At 40.3% G+C, this 21,129-nt stretch overlaps 2 protein-coding genes across 5 annotated transcripts; one reads left to right on the top strand and one right to left on the bottom strand.

Annotated features, from left to right (window-relative positions):
• Nucleotides 1-1,477: 1,477 nt before the first annotated feature.
• ndnl2 (necdin-like 2) lies at nt 1,478-5,725 on the top strand. 2 transcript variants are annotated; one of them, XM_047589923.1, is made up of 11 exons: nt 1,478-1,584; nt 1,855-1,917; nt 2,611-2,730; nt 2,844-2,907; nt 3,345-3,424; nt 3,565-3,653; nt 3,780-3,859; nt 3,964-4,006; nt 4,151-4,213; nt 5,110-5,224; nt 5,318-5,725. In XM_047589923.1, exons 2-11 carry the CDS (start codon nt 1,867-1,869, stop codon nt 5,411-5,413), a joined length of 801 nt encoding a protein of 266 aa, XP_047445879.1. In that variant the 5' UTR covers nt 1,478-1,584; nt 1,855-1,866; the 3' UTR covers nt 5,414-5,725. The 2 variants fall into 2 exon arrangements, with proteins under 2 accessions (XP_047445879.1, XP_047445887.1); XM_047589931.1 differs by having other exon boundaries at nt 1,535-1,618.
• LOC125010933 (6-phosphofructo-2-kinase/fructose-2,6-bisphosphatase-like) lies at nt 5,639-20,856 on the bottom strand. Of its 3 annotated transcripts, none has more exons than XM_047589903.1 (14): nt 20,346-20,856; nt 15,247-15,372; nt 13,711-13,807; nt 13,552-13,618; nt 12,296-12,370; nt 12,152-12,208; nt 11,650-11,771; nt 11,162-11,369; nt 10,927-11,073; nt 10,716-10,820; nt 9,946-10,075; nt 9,684-9,746; nt 9,312-9,376; nt 5,639-8,986 (listed from the first exon to the last, which is right to left on the bottom strand). In XM_047589903.1, the coding sequence occupies exons 1-14, from the start codon at nt 20,425-20,427 to the stop codon at nt 8,927-8,929; spliced, it is 1,404 nt and encodes a 467-aa protein (XP_047445859.1). In that variant the 5' UTR covers nt 20,428-20,856; the 3' UTR covers nt 5,639-8,926. The 3 variants fall into 3 exon arrangements, with proteins under 3 accessions (XP_047445859.1, XP_047445867.1, XP_047445851.1); XM_047589911.1 differs by lacking the exon at nt 20,346-20,856 and adding an exon at nt 19,724-20,326; XM_047589895.1 differs by lacking the exon at nt 20,346-20,856 and adding an exon at nt 17,458-19,685.
• Between the last annotated feature and the right edge of the window lie 273 nt (nt 20,857-21,129).

Genomic DNA, 21,129 nt, shown 5'->3' with positions numbered 1-21,129 from the left:
AGGTAAAATTAAACTTTAAATACGGTCTAGAATGCGGTTTCTATATATTAATAGACTATTTTATGAGCGGGAAACTGGGTTGGGTCAGTCCCTTATTTCAGTTTTGTTTCAGTTTTCTTACCATTCACTGGGAGAAGAAAAGAGGACCAAAACAAATGTACTCAGTTTTCAGTATCCGGTCGTTACAGACCTTAGTCATGTGAGTTGTAGGTGGGTATATATTTAAAAAACAAAACAAAACCCGATCTCCCCACCAGTCATTTATACCAGAAAAGGCTAATTGGATGGGTGGTGAAGTGCCTCAAAGAAAAGACAAATGAGTTTTGTTCTAGATTTAATTTAAATATACCATGACCTGGATGACTGAGAACCTCCACAGCCAGATCTATTTTAGTACTTTGTTTATTTGCTAACATCGGCCGTCACATGTGGCACTTTGGAGGAAGTAAGTAAAAATCCTTTAGTATAGAGTAAATCTACAAAAATCTATTCAGACAAAAGTACTCAATGCAGAAAACAATTGCCCCTGTGGCCGATATAATAACAATTTTATGATTAGTTCAATACTCTGTGAAGGACTGTGATGTGTAACTTTTTTTTCCTCCTCCACAAGCTCAACAGGTGTTCCATGGATTGTGGTGGTGACAGAAGACACAAGTCCACAACCTCCTGAAGGGCTGGGCTGTGGGACTACAGAGACTGTAGAGCAGCGGGGAGAAGACGCAGCACTGAGAGCCAGTGGAGGTGTGTTGAACGTTGGAGAGGGTAACCTGTGAGTTACAAGGTCAAAGCAAACAAGAGTCTCACTAAAGTGTTGGGACTTAGACTTAGAAACTTTGGCTCAACTTTATTGATCCCGTTGGGATGACTCCCTCAGGGAAATTGTATTTCCAGCAGCTATATACAAAAAAAAGGAAAAAGAAATAAGAGAAATAAACAATGCACAACAAATGATAAACTTGTAACAGATTAAATTACAAATTACAAATATTGCACAGTACTCTGTGGCCTATTTCCTATTCCTTCCTACCTATTGAAGAGTTGTAGGGTCTGATGGCTTGAGGAACAAAGGAGTTCCTGAGTCTATTGTTGTTAGTCTTGCATTTGGTAAGGAACAGTTCCTCTGTTCGCTGATGACGGGGTGCAGAGGGTGGCTGGCATTGTCCATAATGTCCAGCAGTTTCTCCAGTGTCCTCATTTCTGCCACCGTCACCACAGAGTCCAGCTTTGTGATCATATATATATATATATATATATATATAATATATATATATATATATATATATATATATATATATATATATATATATATATATATGTATGTATGTATGTATTTGAAATGAATAAACATTTGAACTCTAAAGCCGACTTTAAAATCAACAGTTGCTGGCTCAGAATGATAAAACGGAGGGTGGCAGTAATGAGACATTGTTTACGATAACTACCGTAAACCCAACGTTAAAACCTTAAAGAAGAAGAAAAACAAACTGGCGCATGCGTTTTGCGTCATCAACGGTCGCCTAAAATCCCAGTCGCGGGAGTTCGACAGTTTAGAAATCACCAAGGAGACTGCAGTTAAGAAAAGTGAGTGATTATTTTAGTTTGACTGCATGTGGCGGTGAGTCTGCTGACTGTTACCTGCTGAGATGGAGAAGTGGACGTTAAACATTAGGGCTGTTAACTTAATTAGTTTGCTAATGCTGACTGTCTAGCTAACGTTACTCTAGTGTTAACGCTCGTCTTCTCACTTCCGCGTCTTTATGTTTTGTTGATGTGATGCGTTTTTCCTCTTATTTAATATTTCATATGCAAAACTCTGAACTTATTTTTCTTCCGCTTTTCTATGTTTATTAGCGGCGGGTCGCCATGACGCAGAGCCAGAGGCTATCAAACGCACACAGCTCCTCTCAGAGCAGAGTAAGTAGCTACAACATAAACATGAGCTAATTGTGTGAGGGTGCCATCCCCTTAGCTTCCGATGCAGGTGATAGTGAAGCTTGGACGTGAATGACAAATAGCAGTACAGATTTTTGGATACGTAAAGTTGAATAATACTGTCAGATCCAAAAATGATCTTGACTATCTTCACTGTTTGTGAAACATATATTTTATTAGGGGTGTAATTTCATGCTTCCCCCACTCAAATCTAGATCAAACCCCACTTGACTTTGACTACTTTGTCGTCTCTGGTCTTGAGTAGTCTCCTGCAACCCCAAAGATATTTGACCTTAACAGAAAGTACTCCTCAAACTCAGACTAATACTTTATGGTGGTATTTTATTAACATTTTTACATTATTTTCTCTCAAAAATATCTACTGAATTTTGCTGCTCGTAAAGTTTTAGTATGGTGTTCAGTTGGTCTGCAACCAGTTTAGTAAATGCCAGTAACCTAGAAAGTCTTCAAGGAAAATAGGACCCATATTATGCAGCTGTAGCTGCATACCAGTCCAGGCTTTCAGCTTCACCATCTCCATATCATTGCCATTATTCATGGACCAATCAAGGTTAAAAGTTGGCTGGTTCAGGCTACATGGTTGTAGTTTTCGTTATAGCTTGGTTTGTGTTGAGTCAATCTGAGAATAACTTAAGCCTACGTTTCTTCACATAGAGGCAACAGAGCACTTTGATTGCGCAGGAAGAGGATGATGATGCAATTTTCACTCAGCCAAGCATGTCACAGGTTCAGAGAGGCCTAGAGAAACTCACGTCTGCACAGGTTGACCAAAAGGTAATCATCAGGCTTCCACAGTGTATTGTATGAAAAGAATGAAAAGCTTATTTCATTTAATAAATGAATTCTTTCACAGACCCCATCTGTCTTTCTTTCTGTCTGTCTTGCAGGCTGGTGAGGTGGTGCAGTACTTCTTGGTGAAGGATCAAAAGAAGATTCCTGTACGACGAGCAGGTACAGTTGCTTAATGGCAGACATGCGTGCTCACTAAATGACTCTATACAGAGCATTCACTCATGGTGTTAATCCACTGCACTTTAATACAGAACATACGAAATGAGTGGTCTTGATGAATGGAAAAAAAAGATATGAAATGGTGCAATGCAATGACAAACTGAAAAAGTAGACATAAATAAAAGAGGTAAAATAGACTTTTGAAATTTATAAATGTGGCTCAAACATATGAATTAGAACACCAGGGATGCCAGTTATGTAACTGTGACACAATTTCAAGTCAACATATAAGAGGTTTTCCTGTCTTACGTCCAGTTTTGGTCTCAAGCTCTAAATCAGACTTCTAACTTGTTGTTAATTGGTTATATTTTTTCAATATTAGAAACCAGTGAAAAATGGATGGCGTAATGACAGATAATGTCTCTTTCTTTTTCCAGACATTGTGAAACATGTGTTGAAAGAGTACAGAACCATCTACCCGGAGATCATGAAGAGGGCAACGCGAATATTTGACCAGGTTTGTTTGAGTCCGAGAGGATTAATGTCAGCACTGAAATTGGATGGCAGCTTTCTAATGTCAAAGAATTATCACATTAAAAAACAACAACAAAAGACAAAACAGTTCCACAGTCACAGTCTTTTCCATTTGTCAACCAGGTGTTTGGCCTGAAACTGGTTGAAATCGACCACAGAAGTCACATGTATATACTGGTCAATAATTTGGAGAAAGTAGAGTCACCGATCAGGTAAATATACTCTACTACATGAATTACATTGATTTCTGACAGTATTCATATAAACTGCATTTTGCATTTTGCAACTGCATTATTAACACATTCTGACTGATTTTATTTGTTTTCTTTGGAGTGTAGCAGCCCAACCAATTCAAAGATGGGTCTGCTGTTTGTCATCCTTAGTGTTATTTTCATGAAAAGAGGTGCTGTCAGAGAAAGTGAGTGTCAGCCTTCAACTGTCTGTGCATCTTTTCAAGTAGGAATTTCATATAGTCCAATTACCATATTCCTACTTTCAACTGTAATTGTGTTTGTTTTTTAGACCTTATCTGGAATACTCTGAAGAAACTCCGTGTTGACCCTGGGTAAAGCAAGAATTTAAATATTAGCAGAACAATAACTATATGCGTGTAGTTGGACCCAGTTATTGAGAACGTGACGGAAAGCCTGACTGTGTTTTTTTTTTTATATGACTTGTTCTCTGCTATGACGACACCAAATCTCCACAGAGAGAAACATGAGGAGTTTGGTGATGTGAAGAAGTTGGTCACAGACGAGTTTGTACGTCAGAGGTAAGAAGTAACACATGCCATGTCAGGTCAGTAAACTAGAGGCCTTTACATTTACATTACAAGACCCACCCCACCCCCACCCACACACCTATTTAAAAAAATACAATTCACTGACTTATTTCACAGTTTGCAACCTCTTAACTCTTAAGAAATCGGGTTACTTGGATGATGAGTACTGTATACAGCATGATAGCATGCACCTCCCCCCCCCAATCACTGACTGTGATTCACACTGAGGTCCTGCAGTCAGATGGTGGCTGACTCAGTAATTGACGAGATGTGAGATGTGTCTTTAGGAGGTCAGAGGTTCAAGCCTGTCTGGGACCACTGCATTGTATTCTACTGGTGTGTTCAGAGCCACTGTCTGTCAGACCATAGACTCTGGTTTATACCACACCACAGAGCAACAAGAGAGAGGATGAAACCGGACCACAGCAGCAGAGTGGCTGGATGTCCACTCTCCAAACATTAAACATTATGTGCTCCCTTGTGCCTCATTGATTTTGGGTTACTACAGTGTCGTCACATTTCAACACTAAAACACATCTGGATGGGCCATCGCTTTACTTGAAACCACATGGTTGTCATTGGAAATGTTGCAGAGCCATTGACTACTGTATATCCCTTGAGTGTGTTTATGTTAAGTTGAAATATGAAATACCAGGGTTGCAAACATTGACTGTATATACTAGTTGCAACACATGCTTAAAAAAGTCTCCTTTTTGTTTGGGCTGTCAGTAGCTTAAAAAGAATTGTGCATTAAAAGAGTTGTTGAATATTAACTTTGACAGACTAATTTGAACATCATGAATCACAGTTGATTAAATGGTAATTAACACCTCCATTGAGGTGGATACCTCATGTGTGACTCCAGCTGATATGCTCGCTGTGTGCAGGTACCTGGAGTACGTGAGGATCCCTCACACAGAGCCAGTGGAGCATGAATTTCGCTGGGGTCAACGTGCTGACATGGAAGTGTCAAAAGCCAAAATCCTTGAGTTCGTGGGTCAAGTGAGTATCTTGTTCAGTTGCACAAGAAGAGACCTGTACTTAAATTTAGTCCAACTGGATATTTATAACTAATAATTTTGTGTTTGATCTCAGCTTTATGGACAGGACCCTCAGAGCTGGAGTCATCAGTACAGAGAAGCTCACTCAACCCCCAACTCAAGCCAGGCCAGCAGCAGCAGTCAGAGATAACTGCACTATTGTCACTGTCCTTTTAAATTACTTACAGTGAAAGAGTAGCTGCATCAGTGCCTTGATGGTTTTATTTTTACATTTTATTTTTCATATTTTTTATTTGTCATTTGTTTAAGGTTAATTGTTATATATTTCTATGTTCAGAAATTAAAAATTGTACAGATTGAACCTCATTCATTCTTCATGTTAGTTTTGTACGCAGGTAAAACATCAAACAAGAAGTCAGCAGTTTTCTTTTTATTGAATTCACATTAAGGTAACAGTTATTTGTTCATAAAATAAAATATTTTCTAATAGTCCCAACAACAACTGTGATTGCATTGACAAGGTTTCGATTCCTTCTCTCTAGTGATCTCGTTGATATTGCACAAGAAGACACTGTTTGCTTTTGGTGTCACTCTGACAACTCAGCTGCTACATATTGCACAGCTCAGGCACAATTACATGTTTGCACAGACAAGAGAAGAGCAGTTTGACAGCTGTGGCCTGATCTGACCAAACAGGAAGCACCAAGTTACTCTCCGGACACTGACAGGAGGAACTGAACGTGTTTCAACAAGACAATCCAGTATCTTAAAATGCTAGTTTTCTGAGACACTGGTCACACTGTGTGGACAGAAGGACACATATTTATTTACACTGTCATTCATCCCTTTTAATCAAAATAAGGATCCCTGAGGAATTTATTTTATTTATTGCTCTCAGGTTTCAAAAACTAGAAAACCAGAGACCCGTTTTACATGGCAACATGAACGTGTTAGTTGGCCATCTGTGGGTGTAACTCAGGTTTTCAGGTACAGTATTGTGAAACTGGCACACTTTGAGACCATAAATCACCATGATGACCTTGATAGAAATATTGCACAGCCACCACAAGAAAATATAGAGATTCACAGGTCAGTATGATTTTGCATAACAAAATAATTCTCTGAAAGGAAGTTTATTTTTTTTGTGCCTATATGCATCCAACGGTTTAAGGTTAGGGTTGTAAACTACTTTGGATTAACAGTTTAAGTTACATGTGAAGCTATCATTTAAAAGAACTCATCTGTATGATATCAGCTACTTTATTAGTTTACAATACAAAAACACCAAAGTTGAAATGTTAAATAATTAAAGCCATCGTGAAATGATATACTATTCTGAATAATGGATCATTTAAACTTGATTTAGTGAAAATGTTATTTTTACTATTTTGTCATTATTTCTTTACAGCCCGTAGTTCCGGCACTGCTTTCTGCTTTTGTGCGATACCAATAATAAAGCTTATAAGTACAAATCTTACAGGTGAAAACGCTTTTAGCTGAATTAGTACATGGGACATCAACAGAGCCAGTCGGTAAATTCATGATACTGGTGATCCAGGATCATTGACGCGTGACCTAAAGACAGCCAGACTAAGCTGATACAGGCCTCTGATTTAAACTCAGAGATAAACATGACCACAACATTGACACACTGAACAGATCATCACAACCACAGACAGTCAGTGAAGTTTCTCAAGTTTCACAATCAGCCCGTCACCTTTAAAATATTTTCACATATTAAAAAGAACAAGCAACAGATTCACCATATGTGTTATTATTGCACCAGATCCAAGTACTAAATGACTCCACTAAAAAAAAAAGAAAAAACACACACACACACACACAGCAGCACACACAGGACAAGTGTGTCTCTGGAGGGTGCATAGAGTAGCTTGTAGATGTAGATTTTATTTATGAGGCACATGGTGGTATTGGGCATTTTAAAGGGCCAGATGTCCACTCTAGTTTTACACTCGGAGGACTGTGGGGGTGTTTGCCTGATACTGCATCAAGACTTCTTTCATTTGACATTTATATGAAAGAAAAAAACAGCACCAAATCATTCACTACGTTCACATCTACAGTATTTATGTATATATTTTTATCCCTTATTCTGAAAACGACAATATTCCAGTGCAGCAGTTTGCATGGTTAAATGAAAGTGAATCACCCACTACTGTTCCTGTTTACATGCAGCAGCAGATTTCCAACAGCCTCCATGTTCACGTCCTTCAGTTCCCCTCTGCGATACATGAGACTGTTGTGGTTTTATGCACAATACACATGGCAGGCATCTCATTCACTTCCAAATAATGCTCCAGTATCAGCATAGGACACGTCTCAATCTGTTGACAGCAATATTAGAAAAAAAGGACAAATGTGGAGTTGCCTGGACAAGCGGTTGCTTTTACATGTCTGCAGGTTGTTCTGTATATCCGTATTAAATTCAGAATATTGTTGTTTTCAGAATAACTGGAGTATTGGTGTATGTAAAGCTCATGACTATAACGGGTCCCAAACCCACTGGCCAGTTCAAGTTCTAGGAATAGTTTGGCAGCAATTTCAAGTGTCCTAAGACAGTATTCCCACGCCCGTAAGTCAAGTGGAAGAGTTTTGCGGAAGTTACACAGTAGTTAAGTTTCCAATGCAAATTACTGCAAATCTTGTTAGATTTCCAGGAAACTAGCAATTTATTAGCATTTCTCTCCAATGCGGCTATGTAAATATTAAGTTCTATAAAATAAACAGTAGGTTTACAATGCTGAAGCTCAGCAGTTCATCATTTTTAATCAATGTGTCTGTTTTTGTTTTTAAATGAGTCTATGGAGCTTGTAAGGACAGAAGTAACCTATAGGTACCACTACATATGGGCATGTAAATATTGTTTTAATAATACACTTGAATATTTAGAAACTCACAGTATTCGAGGAACATCTTGGATAAAGCTCATAAAGTTTTTGACCACTAGTAGCGCTGTGGACCAATATTTCATTAGTAGAATCTGCTGCTTTTTCGCACTATTTGGTAAGGCACCAAATACAAATTAAAAACTAGTTCAGGGTATCAGATCCGTCAAACATTTTTATAGTTTTTGTGCAGATTAGGGCACAATTCATAAATTAAAAAACATGTAATTTACGAGTCGTTAACCTAAGCTAAACTAATGCACTACTTCATATTGAACAGACAGAAACTAGAGCCCTGGCCATCTTCTTGTCTTACTCACGGTAAGAAAGTGAAAAACTCTATTGTCAAAATGTTCCTATGGAGGTCCAGATTCTGTGCTCCTGTGACTTCCATTAACCAAACCACAGCCAATCACAAACCAAACTTGATCAGTGGTGTTATAATGTAGACACACAAGAAAACATGTTTTATGGCTCAGACCCACTTATCAGATCAAGTTAGAACTGACTGGTTTCACATTGGTTAATCCATCACAGTTAGGGGAGAGATAAACTAGTAGAAATGTTTAAGATTATCCAAACAGTGCTACAAGTCACCTGGCCAGTGTTCAGCACTATATTCCAGACATTTGGCCTGAGCCCTGCATTATAAAGTGCATTTACAAGGGAACTAGGCTGCCATAGGATAAATGTCTCATTTACACAATGACAACAATTTCTAGGATTACTTAAATTAAAAAAAAAAATTAAAAGGCCACTTTCCATCAGTGACGATGACACCTGCTGCGCGTCCTCCTCTAGATGTGCTCAGGGACCGTCTCTAAAGCCTCCGCCGGTTCTCTGTCCACGTCCACATTCTGAGAGAGACACAAATTGCTGCAGTCAGTTTATGTTTGGATCAGGATTAACTCTTTCTTAGTAGATCTTAGTAAATTAGTGTTTGCTCTCATCACTGTTTCAAAGTCGTAATTTTGTCCTCCACGTTTATTTTGTTCACTAGGTTTGTTCAGGTTGACTGGAAGTTCCAAACATTTATTGATTACAATCAGGTCGCTAATTGATCACAATACAAAACACTTGACTCACAACAATTTGTCTATTTAGGATTTACAGCATCTTTAATTATCACCATATGTCCACAGCAAGAAACAAACTACTACTGCTAGTAATATTTTAATTTACCACTGGCTTGTCCCTGTGCGTGTTCACAGCTTCAACTTTGAGGAAGACAGACTCCACTTTACAACCTAAGAGAAAGACAGAGGCCAACAGAGAGAGGATAGCTAAGTTTCCACACATGTTTAAATTTATATTTGACAATATTGTAATATATATATAATATTAGACCACAATTTATCCAGAGGGGAGAATACATTTCTGAATAAAATATCAGCCACTCATGAGTTGTTGAGGACGAGCTTTCCCATCCACAGAAAACAGACGCATAATAACAAGGTTGCCCATAACAACAGATGAGGAAATTAAGGGAAGGAGTGAGAACCCGTTAGCAGACAGAAAAGATGCTGTTATGGTTGGAAAAACTGAGAAACTGACCGTAGGCAACTGGGGTGAGTTTGAGAACGGTGTGGAGAGGACACTTCAGGTAGGGCAGCTCATCTGAAACATATTTGTTTAATCACAACAGGATACTCGTGAAAACCTTTGTCCAGTCCTTACGTGATTATTTATAGAGGACATAAAGTTAAGTTAGTTCTTATCTGCAAATGTTTTTGTGGTTTTCCAGTGACTGAACCTCATGACAACACCTGAAAAATGCATAATTCTTTATTTAAATGATGTTTGTTTTTTTCTTCACCAGCACTTTTGTCCAGGAAGTAGGCGAGCAGACATCTCATGACAGCCTGGTGACAGATGACTAAAACGTTCTCCTGCCTCTCCAGCTCCATGATGACCGGCTCCAGGCGCTGGACGAGGTCCTCATACGACTGGTGGTACGATAGAAACGACGCACAGACATGTCACACAAGTTCAGTTATATAGTGGCTCCAGTTGACACAAATATGCAGCTAAAACACACATGCCACAAAGAGAAGATAGGAAATACTGTCACATACTAAGCGCACGCAGTTAATTCAGCTGGTTTCAACTGGTCTTAATTTGTCCTGATGCCGCTTTTGACATGTGGTTGTTGACAACACTGCAGATACTTAAAAGCATTACATTATATAAAAGCTTTGTCATCTTAAAATGAGTTAAAATAGTTTGTGTGTAATTCATTGTCAGCATGTGTGGGCAACATGTGTTATAAACTTTGAAGTCACTACTGCTCTTTCGTTTGTATTATAGGAAGACTGTTTCCATTAAAATAGTATCATAGTGTAGTATTGTTATGAAGCTGGACAGGCTTAAATCTCAGTCTTTTTACTGGCTGACTTTCATTCAATGCTTTTATTTCAGTTTTAAGGATTTAAGTTTCAGGATTTGTTCTATGTTGTTCAGTCTGAATCAATCAATTGAAATCTCACTATGTAAAATTATGAAATGAATCAGCAGCAGAACTCTAAAGAAATATCTGATTCAATGAGATGATATCAAACCCAAGCTCTTTTCCCAGCCAAGTCTCACCTCTCCTTTGGGGTAGCGGTAGCGATACTTGTCTTGATCCCTCAGTGCAAACTCCTCGGGGTAATGGTCCTGAATCTCCTCATATGTCATCTCCTCACAAACCCCCTGAGGTGACAGTGAGACTCAGAAAGACTTTTCACACAAACGTCTGTAAAATTGTGGTCCAACATGTTTTCTGTAGGAGTTTCCAGCACATGCTTGCGACACTCACAGCGTCTATCTCATTGAGGGCTTTCCACTGCTCGTACTGGACTCCCAGAGCCTCTGCCGTTTGGATGGTCCTCTTCATGTGGCTCGTCCACACCTTCAGGTCACTGATAGACTGCTCACGCATATATGTACCCAGAGCACTGGCAAACTGACGTCCATATGTAAGAAGATAATGCTCAGTCACAACAACAGAAACAGCCTGTAACGTATGCTTTAATGAACCACAGACTTCTAACCTTTGCCCCAGAAGACGAGAGCCCAGAGTCGCCCCCAATGCGACCCACAAGGTTGAGTTCACTCTCTCCATGGCGACACAGGTAGATGGATCTTGGGGTGACGTGGATGTTCATGAGGTAGTAGACGATCCTGCTTTGAATGTGGTCCTGGACCCGGTTTACAAGGTATCTGCTACCCACGTTGAAGATTTTAATGTAAGACAATTTCCTTTATTAAGAGAGAAGAGAAGAAGAGGACATTATCAACAAATATCTACAATGTATTTGTCTTTCAATCAACACTTCCTCTGCTTTGTGTGTGGCCTTCAACCTGAACCCAGTTTTCAAGTTCAGCAATTCTCTTTCTTTTAAACTTGCCAACTGAGGTTAGCATGTTAAAGGTTAGGGAGAGATGGTGGCTTTGGCAAATAAATGCGTTGGTAATCATCCAGTTTCTGATGTAATGCTGAGATGTGCTGTGCTGGGTTTTAGAGATCAGTTGCTGTCACCTGTCCTTGTCGTCATCCAAAGGAACGTAGGTCTGCTTGTAACAGTCAATCCTCTTCAAGAAGTCAGCTACTGCCTCCTCTTTGTCACAGTCTACATAGTCCGGGCTGCTCAGCTTCACTTGCTGTTAGGAGAAAGAGAATATGAGGGCTATGAGTAAGGCAAGTCACGGCCGTGAGAAAAGGCTGTTGCACTGTTGATTTAATAAGGTATTAAAAAAGTACAGCAAACAAGCATCTTAAATTCCCTGAAGAAAACATAAGAGACAGTGCAAGCCTGAAACCAGCTGGAGTTGTGCAAACCATCTTATTTTGGAACAATTGCCACACCAGATCTTGCCAAGTGACACGTGACCTGGCAGTATATGTGACTGGTTCCCCCAGCCAGAGGGTGCATATTTCAATCTGTTCCATCGACAGCAATAAACACACTCTGTCTTGGCATCAAGCACGACTCTCTCAGGGATGTTGTGTCAAGAATGTTCCACGCCCGCTCTTCTCTTACTTTAATATTCTCAGCGATGATTTCTGGATCATTGCATATTGACTCCACGAAGAAAACCTGAACAAATGAGAAGAACGTTAACTGTAGAATTATTTTTATTTACAGATGTCCATATTTAACAAAGCAACAAGAAAAGCAACAAACCTTGTATCCGTTTTCTTTGGCAAAACCGAGAATGACCTCTCTGCGCTCTGGAGTCGTGTTGGTGGCATCAAACACCTTACAGAGACAAACGAGGGAAGATTCTTAAAAACACTTAGGATGCAGCTGATATTCGGTGCAATTATTTTCTACATTTTTAAAAACAAATCAATTTCCTACATGACTGCATCTCTGAACCTCAGCAGAGAAATAAAGGGTTCAAAATGATTAAGCTTAAAGGTATTTATGAAGTCCCCTTCAATTCAGGTTTTTATTTTATTTATTATTTCCTGGTTTTGTTACTGATAAAACCATCAGGACGACAGGAACTGGTGCAGCTTGCACTCATACCACAGATCTGAGATAAAATAATTTGCTGCTTATGCTAAACCAACATTTCATTTCAGTTAAACAATCACAAAAGCATAATACCATTTGCCAGGATGGCACTATCAATTTCAGTCTCAGTTATAAAGGTGTTAGGGAGTAACTGGCCATAGTGAGCTGATAAGTGATCCACCTTTGGTTCACCTTTAACCAGGATCAGATAAATGATTTCTGTCTGGACCAGCCCAGTTTTTACTCAAACATATGCATCACAAAATAACACAACATACTGTAAATGGCCTAAGCAATAGAAATTAAACTGGCAGTGCTGCTGTTGTTTCAGCACCATGGAGAGCACCTTCTATGCGATACAGTTATGATGATTTAATGTATAAATTAATGGATGATGATCAATGTATTTTTTTAAGCTAAAACATGAGACACAATCCTCTGACCCTTATCTATACTCAGCTGGACTTAACTGTTTTAATTTTGCGGACTATGGAATAAGAAATGACAGACAAAACCTCCCAAAACAACCACTTAACTATGCATTTGGCATTTACTAGAACCCTTCCTCCTCAACCTGCCAATTTGCTACTGGTGAGTGGGAAAGGATGCACACAGCTGCAATTAGTTTTGACTCTTAAAACTATGCAAGTGTGCATTGTTGACCTGTAACAGACACACCAGCTGATATTTTCTTTACTTCTCACAGTGTTGCTGTTGTTGAATGAATCTGCAGAAGAACCAAATATCAAATCAAGGTCTGAAATACTTCATCTTAAAGGAGCTGTGAACCCAACACCGTCATCACATTTGAAGACATTACATGTGACCAGAGACTACATATCACTTTTGTGCATTGTAAAATACTGTTATCATAACAGTACTGGCTGTGAGTGTCATTTTAATGGAGGTGTTTCACTCACCACGACCTGACCCAGGTTTCTGTTGAAGTACTCAGAGACATCGTGCAAAGCAGCAAGGGCACAGGCTCTGTGCAAACAAAAGGAAAAAATCATTAATAATGCAGTCTGATTTAGATCACTGCTACACTTTCATACTTGATGTGAGATGAAGGCTCATACTTGCGTATCTTCATGGCCTCAGCGTTGTCTGGTCTGAAGAACTCGAAGCTGTTGTAGGAACGTGTGGCATCCCTTCTATACTGGCCAACATTAAAGACTGTGAAAGAGAGTGTTACACATTGTCATATGACTTTATCAAACAAGACAATGTCTGGATGGATTTCCATGACTAATCCATGACAATTACTGTCAGGACAGTTGAGATGTTTTAGTTTTGTGGTGGACAAACTGGAAAGTGGATACCAAATTCAAAATTTCTACGTCTCTTAAAGCACCCTCTGTGGATGTTCTAGGGCTTAAATCTCTAATGGGGTCCCCAAAGGGTCAGCGGTTCGATCCCTAGAGTATGCCATATGCCAAAGTGTCCTTGAGCAAGACACTGAACCTCCAGTTGCTCCCAGTGCAAGTGGCACTGGTGTGTGAATATGTGTGTGCTTGTGTGAGCGAATGGGTGGATGTGTCTCTGACTGTATAAAATGTGCTTTGAGTACCTTTGAGTAGGTAGAAAAGCGCTATATAAAAGCAAGACCATTTACCATTTAATTTGTGCACTGCAAATTTTGTCAGCACTAATACATGGGATCTAGTGAATTTAGAGGCCAGGTCAACACCTTGTGCTGTTCTTCATGTTTTTGAGTTGTTCCTAAACTGTGTGTGTGTTCAGGCTGCATCCTGCTGGGGATGGCTGCTGCCATCTAGGAGTGTCATTGCTATGGGGTGGGGATTTCTGGTCTGGTCTAGGTGGGTGTTACATGTCACATCACCATGAATGTCGGGTCCAAATGTTGCAGAACACTGAATTGTCACAAGATGGTCAATGTTATTTACTCCTCCATGTTTGATTACTGTAAGTTTCACATAGTTTTAGAGAGGTGGAAAAAATGCAGTGATTTCATCCTCCCACAGAACAATGATAAGATCAAATTAATCACTGCCTTCTGAATATCAGCTGTAAGACATCATACATAAGTAACCTTTACTCTTCACAAGCGTGTAATAAATCATATGACTTCGTGGAAGAATGAATTGCAGATACTAATCTGTTTGAACTAGATTTTCCCTGAGACAAGTCTGTCAAGACTTAAGAGCCGAGCTCTCCCAAATGAAATGGGACACGACATATCCATCAGGAAAATCTGTTTCTTTATGTCAAGTATAAACTTTGCCTAGAGATAAGCTCATTTCCACGTCAAAGTAAGGCATTGTAAACAACTGATAAACGCTAATTCTGTCACTGTTAAGATAAAACAGATCCCAAGTTTTATTGATGCTGTTTTAAGGCTCCGGTATCTTTGTGAAAATGTTGAGGTCAAGCCACTAGAAAAGTGCTTCTGAAATTGTGTTTATACAAGCTAACTAAACTAAACTACATGAAGCTCCCACACATATGGAAGAGAAAAATCAGTGGAACATAAAATGAACTGTTCAGTGAAGCGCTAATTCTGTTGCTGTGCATAGTCCAAGAGTCCAATCTTTAAGTGTGATGACTCAGTGTTTCAGTGAGTCCCAGTGTAATCCTGTGCTGTCGGACGATACCTTTGGTTGTAACCCCGATCCAGTTCAGGTATCTGGTGAGCTTTTTAGAGATGTACGTTTTTCCTCGAGCTGGAAGTCCCACCATCACTATCATGGTGGGGGAGTTGGTGAACTGAGGCACAGACGCTGAAACACACAGACAGAAACAGTGTAAAATGACTTTGGCGACTTCAAGATTGCAGGTTTCTGGAGGAGAACAAATTGGCAGTTAACTGCAACCATGAGAGCAATAACCATCTGCACATTAAAGAACCATCACTGGTTCTTTAAAAGAACCCAAATGCTGCCAACATTTTAATGTTATAGCATAACACGAATCAGCATCAACATTGAAATCACCTGCCTAAGATCTCCCTCCTCTTGACAGGTTCCACGAAGTAAAATAGTAAATGAAGTAAAATAGTCTCTCATATTTCACCACTGGCATTTTAAATTGTCATACTGCTACTTTCACTCAAGTAAAGAATACACACCACGACTTCAGGACAGCAAATGAGATGCAGTCACTGCACTTGTACACTTTCGTCATAGATTAATCATTTCAGTCTTTTTAAAGCAAAAACACCACAAATGTTTTTTTGAATGTGATGCTGCTTTTAAATGGAGTCCCGTTCTTTACATCCCGGTCACTTTCTTTCTCACACACAAGCTTGCTTAACTGTTAGCCTTGATGGATGGCAACTAACACTTACCTAGCAACGGTGTTCTCGCAATGATGGCTGACACTACAACACTAATTATTTTGTGCACAAATATTTTTCTCTCATAAAACTGTTGACCATGTTCGAATTAGCCTTTAACTTTGCCTTTTTCTGACATTTTATAGAATATTTAATGAAACAAATAGGCAGCAGATAAATTACAATTTCAGGAGCTTGAAACTATTTTGGTCGACTGTATGATAGGTGTCCATGGGATTTTTCATTTCCATGCTTTGCATTCACTGTAGCACTATGTTGCATATGCACTAGCAATTATAATCTAAAGTCAAGACAAATCCAGTATTCGCACAATTTCTTTCTCCTCTGTGTATTTTCAGAAAAAAAAAAAACAACAAAAAAACATTCCACTGAAACAATTTCATAATAGAAATGTTTTAAATGAGGCTTCACATTGATCAGGAAAGCCAGGAGCAGACAGCTCATTGAATGCTCATCCAATGAGCAGCAATGCCAAGTGTTTGGGCAGGTGTAGGGTGTGTGTTTTTGTAGGTCAGTAGTCATGGAGTAACACTTGATAAGAGTTGTGTAAATTTTCTTTTGTGACACAGCCTATTGGCATTAAATATCCAAAGCTGCGAAGATCGCTGTTATTACTGGCAGACATCCAAACGACTCTTTTTATTTTTCTTGGTTTAAACAGTGAAAGTGTTTTACATTTCAGGAGCCAGCCTGAATGTCTTTAACGTTCTGATTAGAAACCGTAGAAAGTAGAACATGCTCAGCAACGTATTATAATTTATCTACCCAGCAGTCAGAACAGGTTCCCGAACTGTATCTGTCAATAAAGAGAGCAGCAGCAGCAGCAGGCTGCAGTGGACGACACACAGTTCACATTGAATGCATTGACTGGTTTTATCTAAGCTCTGGTACTGATCAATTCTGCCTGGTGGCCTCTTACAAAACACCTCTGTGTATTCATTTTAGCATTTACACAGTTTCCCCTTTAAATGTTTCACATGGCTTCATTTATTTCTTCTTTCTTCTGCCATCTTGACCCCCCCAGGTTTATCCTTTGGCCTGGTTAAATGTCCTGACTCCCAGGTTGAGAACCCCAGGCTTAACTGAACTGTACATAAAGTTATTGAACTTAGCTCCACTTTGAGCAACTTGCCTAATACTTGCTTAATACTGCTACACTCTGATTCACCAGTACAATAATGTCATATAAACTAAGCGCCAGTCCATTTTGTTGACACTGAGTATACAATAATCAAGTACTTTTATTTAAGTAAATCTGAATATCAGATATCTAATTATATGAAAGCCTGCCCGCATCGTCTGACAGTGAGCGCATGGGGTGAATGGCCATCAGGTCTCTCACCCGCTGAGTCACCAAACAAAAAACTCTTTAATAAGCATGGCTGACCTGAAAAATGTCTCATGCTCCTTTAAATACACAAGTCTGAACGTGTCAAACTACTTTACTACTAACTAAAGTCAGGTAACAGGAAGGCAAACAATGCAGTTATCTAAGCGTGTGTGTACTCACAGCCTCTGCGTTGACTCAGCCTGCTTTTCATCCATGGAACCCATGTCTTCTCCAGAGGATTCTGAGTGAGTTTTCTCTGTGTGTGTGACATGGCTTCAACAGCCAGGTTAGTAGGTTAATGTGTCACAGCTACGCGCCTGCACTGCCTCTGTGTGTATGTGCGCGTTTAACAGAGGGAAGGATTAAAGAGGAGCTTTTCAGGTGAGCTTTCACATTTTGAACCGTCTCCCACGCTGTCACTGAGGGAGGTGTGGGAGGAGTCTGGGTAGACTGCCAGTCAGAACACCTGTTTGGGTTGAGGCAGAAGACGCAGCGTCTCTAATTGGCTGGTTTAGTTGTTTGTCATGTTGCGTTTCCCAGTAAAGCTCAGGAGGAGGTTATTCACCAATCACAGAGTGAAATGCTAAACTTTGCCCAGGGATCCAGGAAGTGGCGCTGTGTGGCAGACCTCTAACGAACATACTGATTTTCTCAAAAGATGCCAAGCTGCCTCTTGTGTGTGTGGTTGTGTAAGTGTTACAAAGAAAAATAAATTATAATATATTCAGTGACTGTCATGACAAATCTGAGGCCGATTGAAAATAAAAACTTTTCTGATGCACTAAATTTTTTCCTGATGTAGTATGTATTTTACTTTATTCAGTTTATTTACAAATTTAAATCTAATGCAAAAATGTGTCCGTTTTAAGCCTGTGTGAAATTATGACTCAAATATGAACTTAGATAAAATAAAGCTTGATAACAACATAAACAGTTTACAGGTTAGCGTCCGTGTCTAGCTTCTCTCATGGGGAGAGAAATGTCTGTTTACTTTGTGTGTACTTGTGCTTGCTGTATGTTTGGTCTCTGTGGATTTAACAGTGACACAAAGACACATCTGTTCAAATCGTTACAGTTAGGAAACTACATTTCCGGAGGGAAAATGGTTGTTTGAATATCTCAGCTGGTATTTTCGCAATTTATGATATTTAAGGCTGTTTTTACAAAGAACTGAAAGAGAGATATCTCATCTAGTCCAACGACAATCCCCTGAATGTCAGTATCACCAAAACCAACAGGTTTGTGATAGACAGAAGTCTTCTTGTGCAACTATTATACAAATATTCTTGTATCAGACTTCAAAAGCTTGATTTGTAAAATCACTGTGACCTTTGACCTCCGATCACCAATTTCTGATCACTTCATACACGAGTCCAAGTCAAAGCTGACGCTTTCAATGAAGTTGCTCATGGTGATTCTTGCTTCCTCTCCTGTTTTATAAAATACCAGCACCCCATCCCTCCGTTTTCACATATACAGAGCTGAGACCGTTTTGGAAAAGCTTTGTTTTTGTTACAGTATGAAAAAACTCCCCATTAACAGGAAGAAACCTTGAGCAGAACCCAACACATATGGAGGGACCCATCTGCTTGAGGTCGGCTGGGAGAGACAGAAGAGACAGAAAAAGAGAGAGAAGAGAGAGGATAGGAGGAATGAGATAAAAATAGATACATATGTCTGACTAAAGCCTACACATAGAGTGTAAACATGAACATTTGCCTTTCCATCATGATATCATCATGATACAAACACATGATTATGAGAAGCTGAGTTGGCATTTAACACATGAAAATACATCCACAGACATCCACAAGCGCTGCCAGCAGAGACCCTACCCCCTCCGCACACTCAGGTCCCTCTCAGTCAAGCCCCAACCTTCTACTCCTTCTGTATCGCAGCATTATTGAACCCGTCATCATGTACTGTGACACCTGTTACTTCACCATGCTCTCCATCACCAACAGAAACACACTACTTAAAATCCCCCACACATGCTCCAAATTAATCGGCCTCCCCACTCCCAACCTACCAGCTTTAGTCAACACCGCCATGACCCGTAAAGCATCCCATTTTTCACACTCCTCCCCTGGTTTTACAGACAAATAACTTAAAAAGTAAAAGGGCACAGCCATATCTGCCCTGAACAACCTCAGCAGGAGGTATAGGGTTTTCCACCATCATATCTCTCCTGCACCGGTTTCTGATATTTGTGATATTGTGACTTGTGCTGGGTATTATATGTTATATCTTCATATATGTGCCATGTGCGCAAACTGTAAAGAAAATTTCCAATAAAGTTATCAATAAAGTATGAATCTGAATCAGATTTTTTTTTTTTTTTTTGGTACCGAGTCATGTCATGCAGCGAGTCGTGTAATTGGAATGAGGTTAGGGAGTGCACTGGTGCATGAGAGAGAGACCTGAATGTTGTTGAATCAAACCTCACCTGTGCTTTCACACCGCCTGCGCCGTTGGGTGCACACCTGGTTCACGCTGGACAGCTTGGACTCCATTTGTTCCCTAGTTTGAAGCCTCACGAGCTACGTGTGTTTTTTTCTTTTCCCACTGCTCCCCCAGTCCCCCACAAAATGCGGGACACCCCCACCGAGCTGCAGCCTTGCCTGCTGTAGCATGCAGTTACAGACCCTCGCCGTTTGCTCCGCGCACGTTGCAGCGGGGGACAGCGAGCAAGCAGCACATGCGTGTGCCATATGTTGGGTAGCTCCCAAAATCTCATAGGCTACCGTGAAAATGCCACAACGCTTACATAACATTGCATAAGTGAAGTGTGTGTTGGCCTGTCGGCGTGCTCGGGCACACAGAGAGAGCTGGATATGATCTGATTCAAATGTTTCCTGACGTTTAAAGCACAGACGAAGACCACGCGCTCTGCTCGTGAATCAATGATAAGGACCAGCGTCACATGGTCGCGCACATCTCATCCCTAGCACAGTGTCGAACAAATGAATGAAATGAGAGGAAGCGTTGATATGCTATGATTACACAACCACTGTTTTCCTGATCCTGGACCATCATCAGCTGTGCATGCGTGTGTCGCCGTCACTCACCGCGCGGCCGCCGGAACCGGAGCGTCTTCCCCGGGGCCCCCTGCTTCTCGGTTCTGTCTTGCGTAATCGCCGCTCCGTTCATCCTTCAAATCTATTCCTGGCGGACTCTGTGCGCGTCTGTATATATATGTTTGTGTGTGCATGTACGGGCTATATGTCCCTGCCACTCAGTTGATGCGATGACGGCTCGATGGGAGCAAGTTGCAGCTTGCCAAATAGACCCTAAATAGCTGCTGTTCCTTCTCCTCCGTGTACTCCGTCCGGTTTAGTATTCCGTACTCGGGCCGATCTCACACACACAGAAACACCGCCGTCTGGGTCCAACCAGTTCTCCAGGTTTAACCTCTCTCACCTTCCGCGGAAATAAACAGCACCTACAAGTCTCTCAGCTAATAATTGTCCCACCATCCGCCACGCCTCGTTCCTCTCTATCTGTCCTTCCTGCGTGCATCCCTAAGCAGAGCGACTCGTACTGAACAGAAACACGCGGACTTATTCATTGTTTTGTTGCCACGAAACAGAAAGAGCAGAACTTAAAGAGCCACTCGACTCATATCTCAAAGGTCAGTTTACTAGATAAGGATGCAGTCAACTGCCGCTGAGTCACTAAGGAGCGCCCCGTACAGTAATGTAATGTAACTTGGATGACTCCCATCAAGCATTAGAAATATCACACAGGAAACACTGCACTTTTCTATTTCCCTTGTACAACAAGATTCGACACACAGAGGATAGTTGAGTATGACGCACCACATGATTACACTGGCCAAGAGCGAAATGAATG

The sequence above is a fragment of the Mugil cephalus genome, chromosome 1 (assembly GCF_022458985.1).
Source record: "Mugil cephalus isolate CIBA_MC_2020 chromosome 1, CIBA_Mcephalus_1.1, whole genome shotgun sequence".
Taxonomy (NCBI): domain Eukaryota; kingdom Metazoa; phylum Chordata; class Actinopteri; order Mugiliformes; family Mugilidae; genus Mugil; species Mugil cephalus.
The sequence above is the reverse complement of the archived record's forward strand: the minus strand, read 5'-3'. Positions and strand labels throughout refer to the sequence as shown.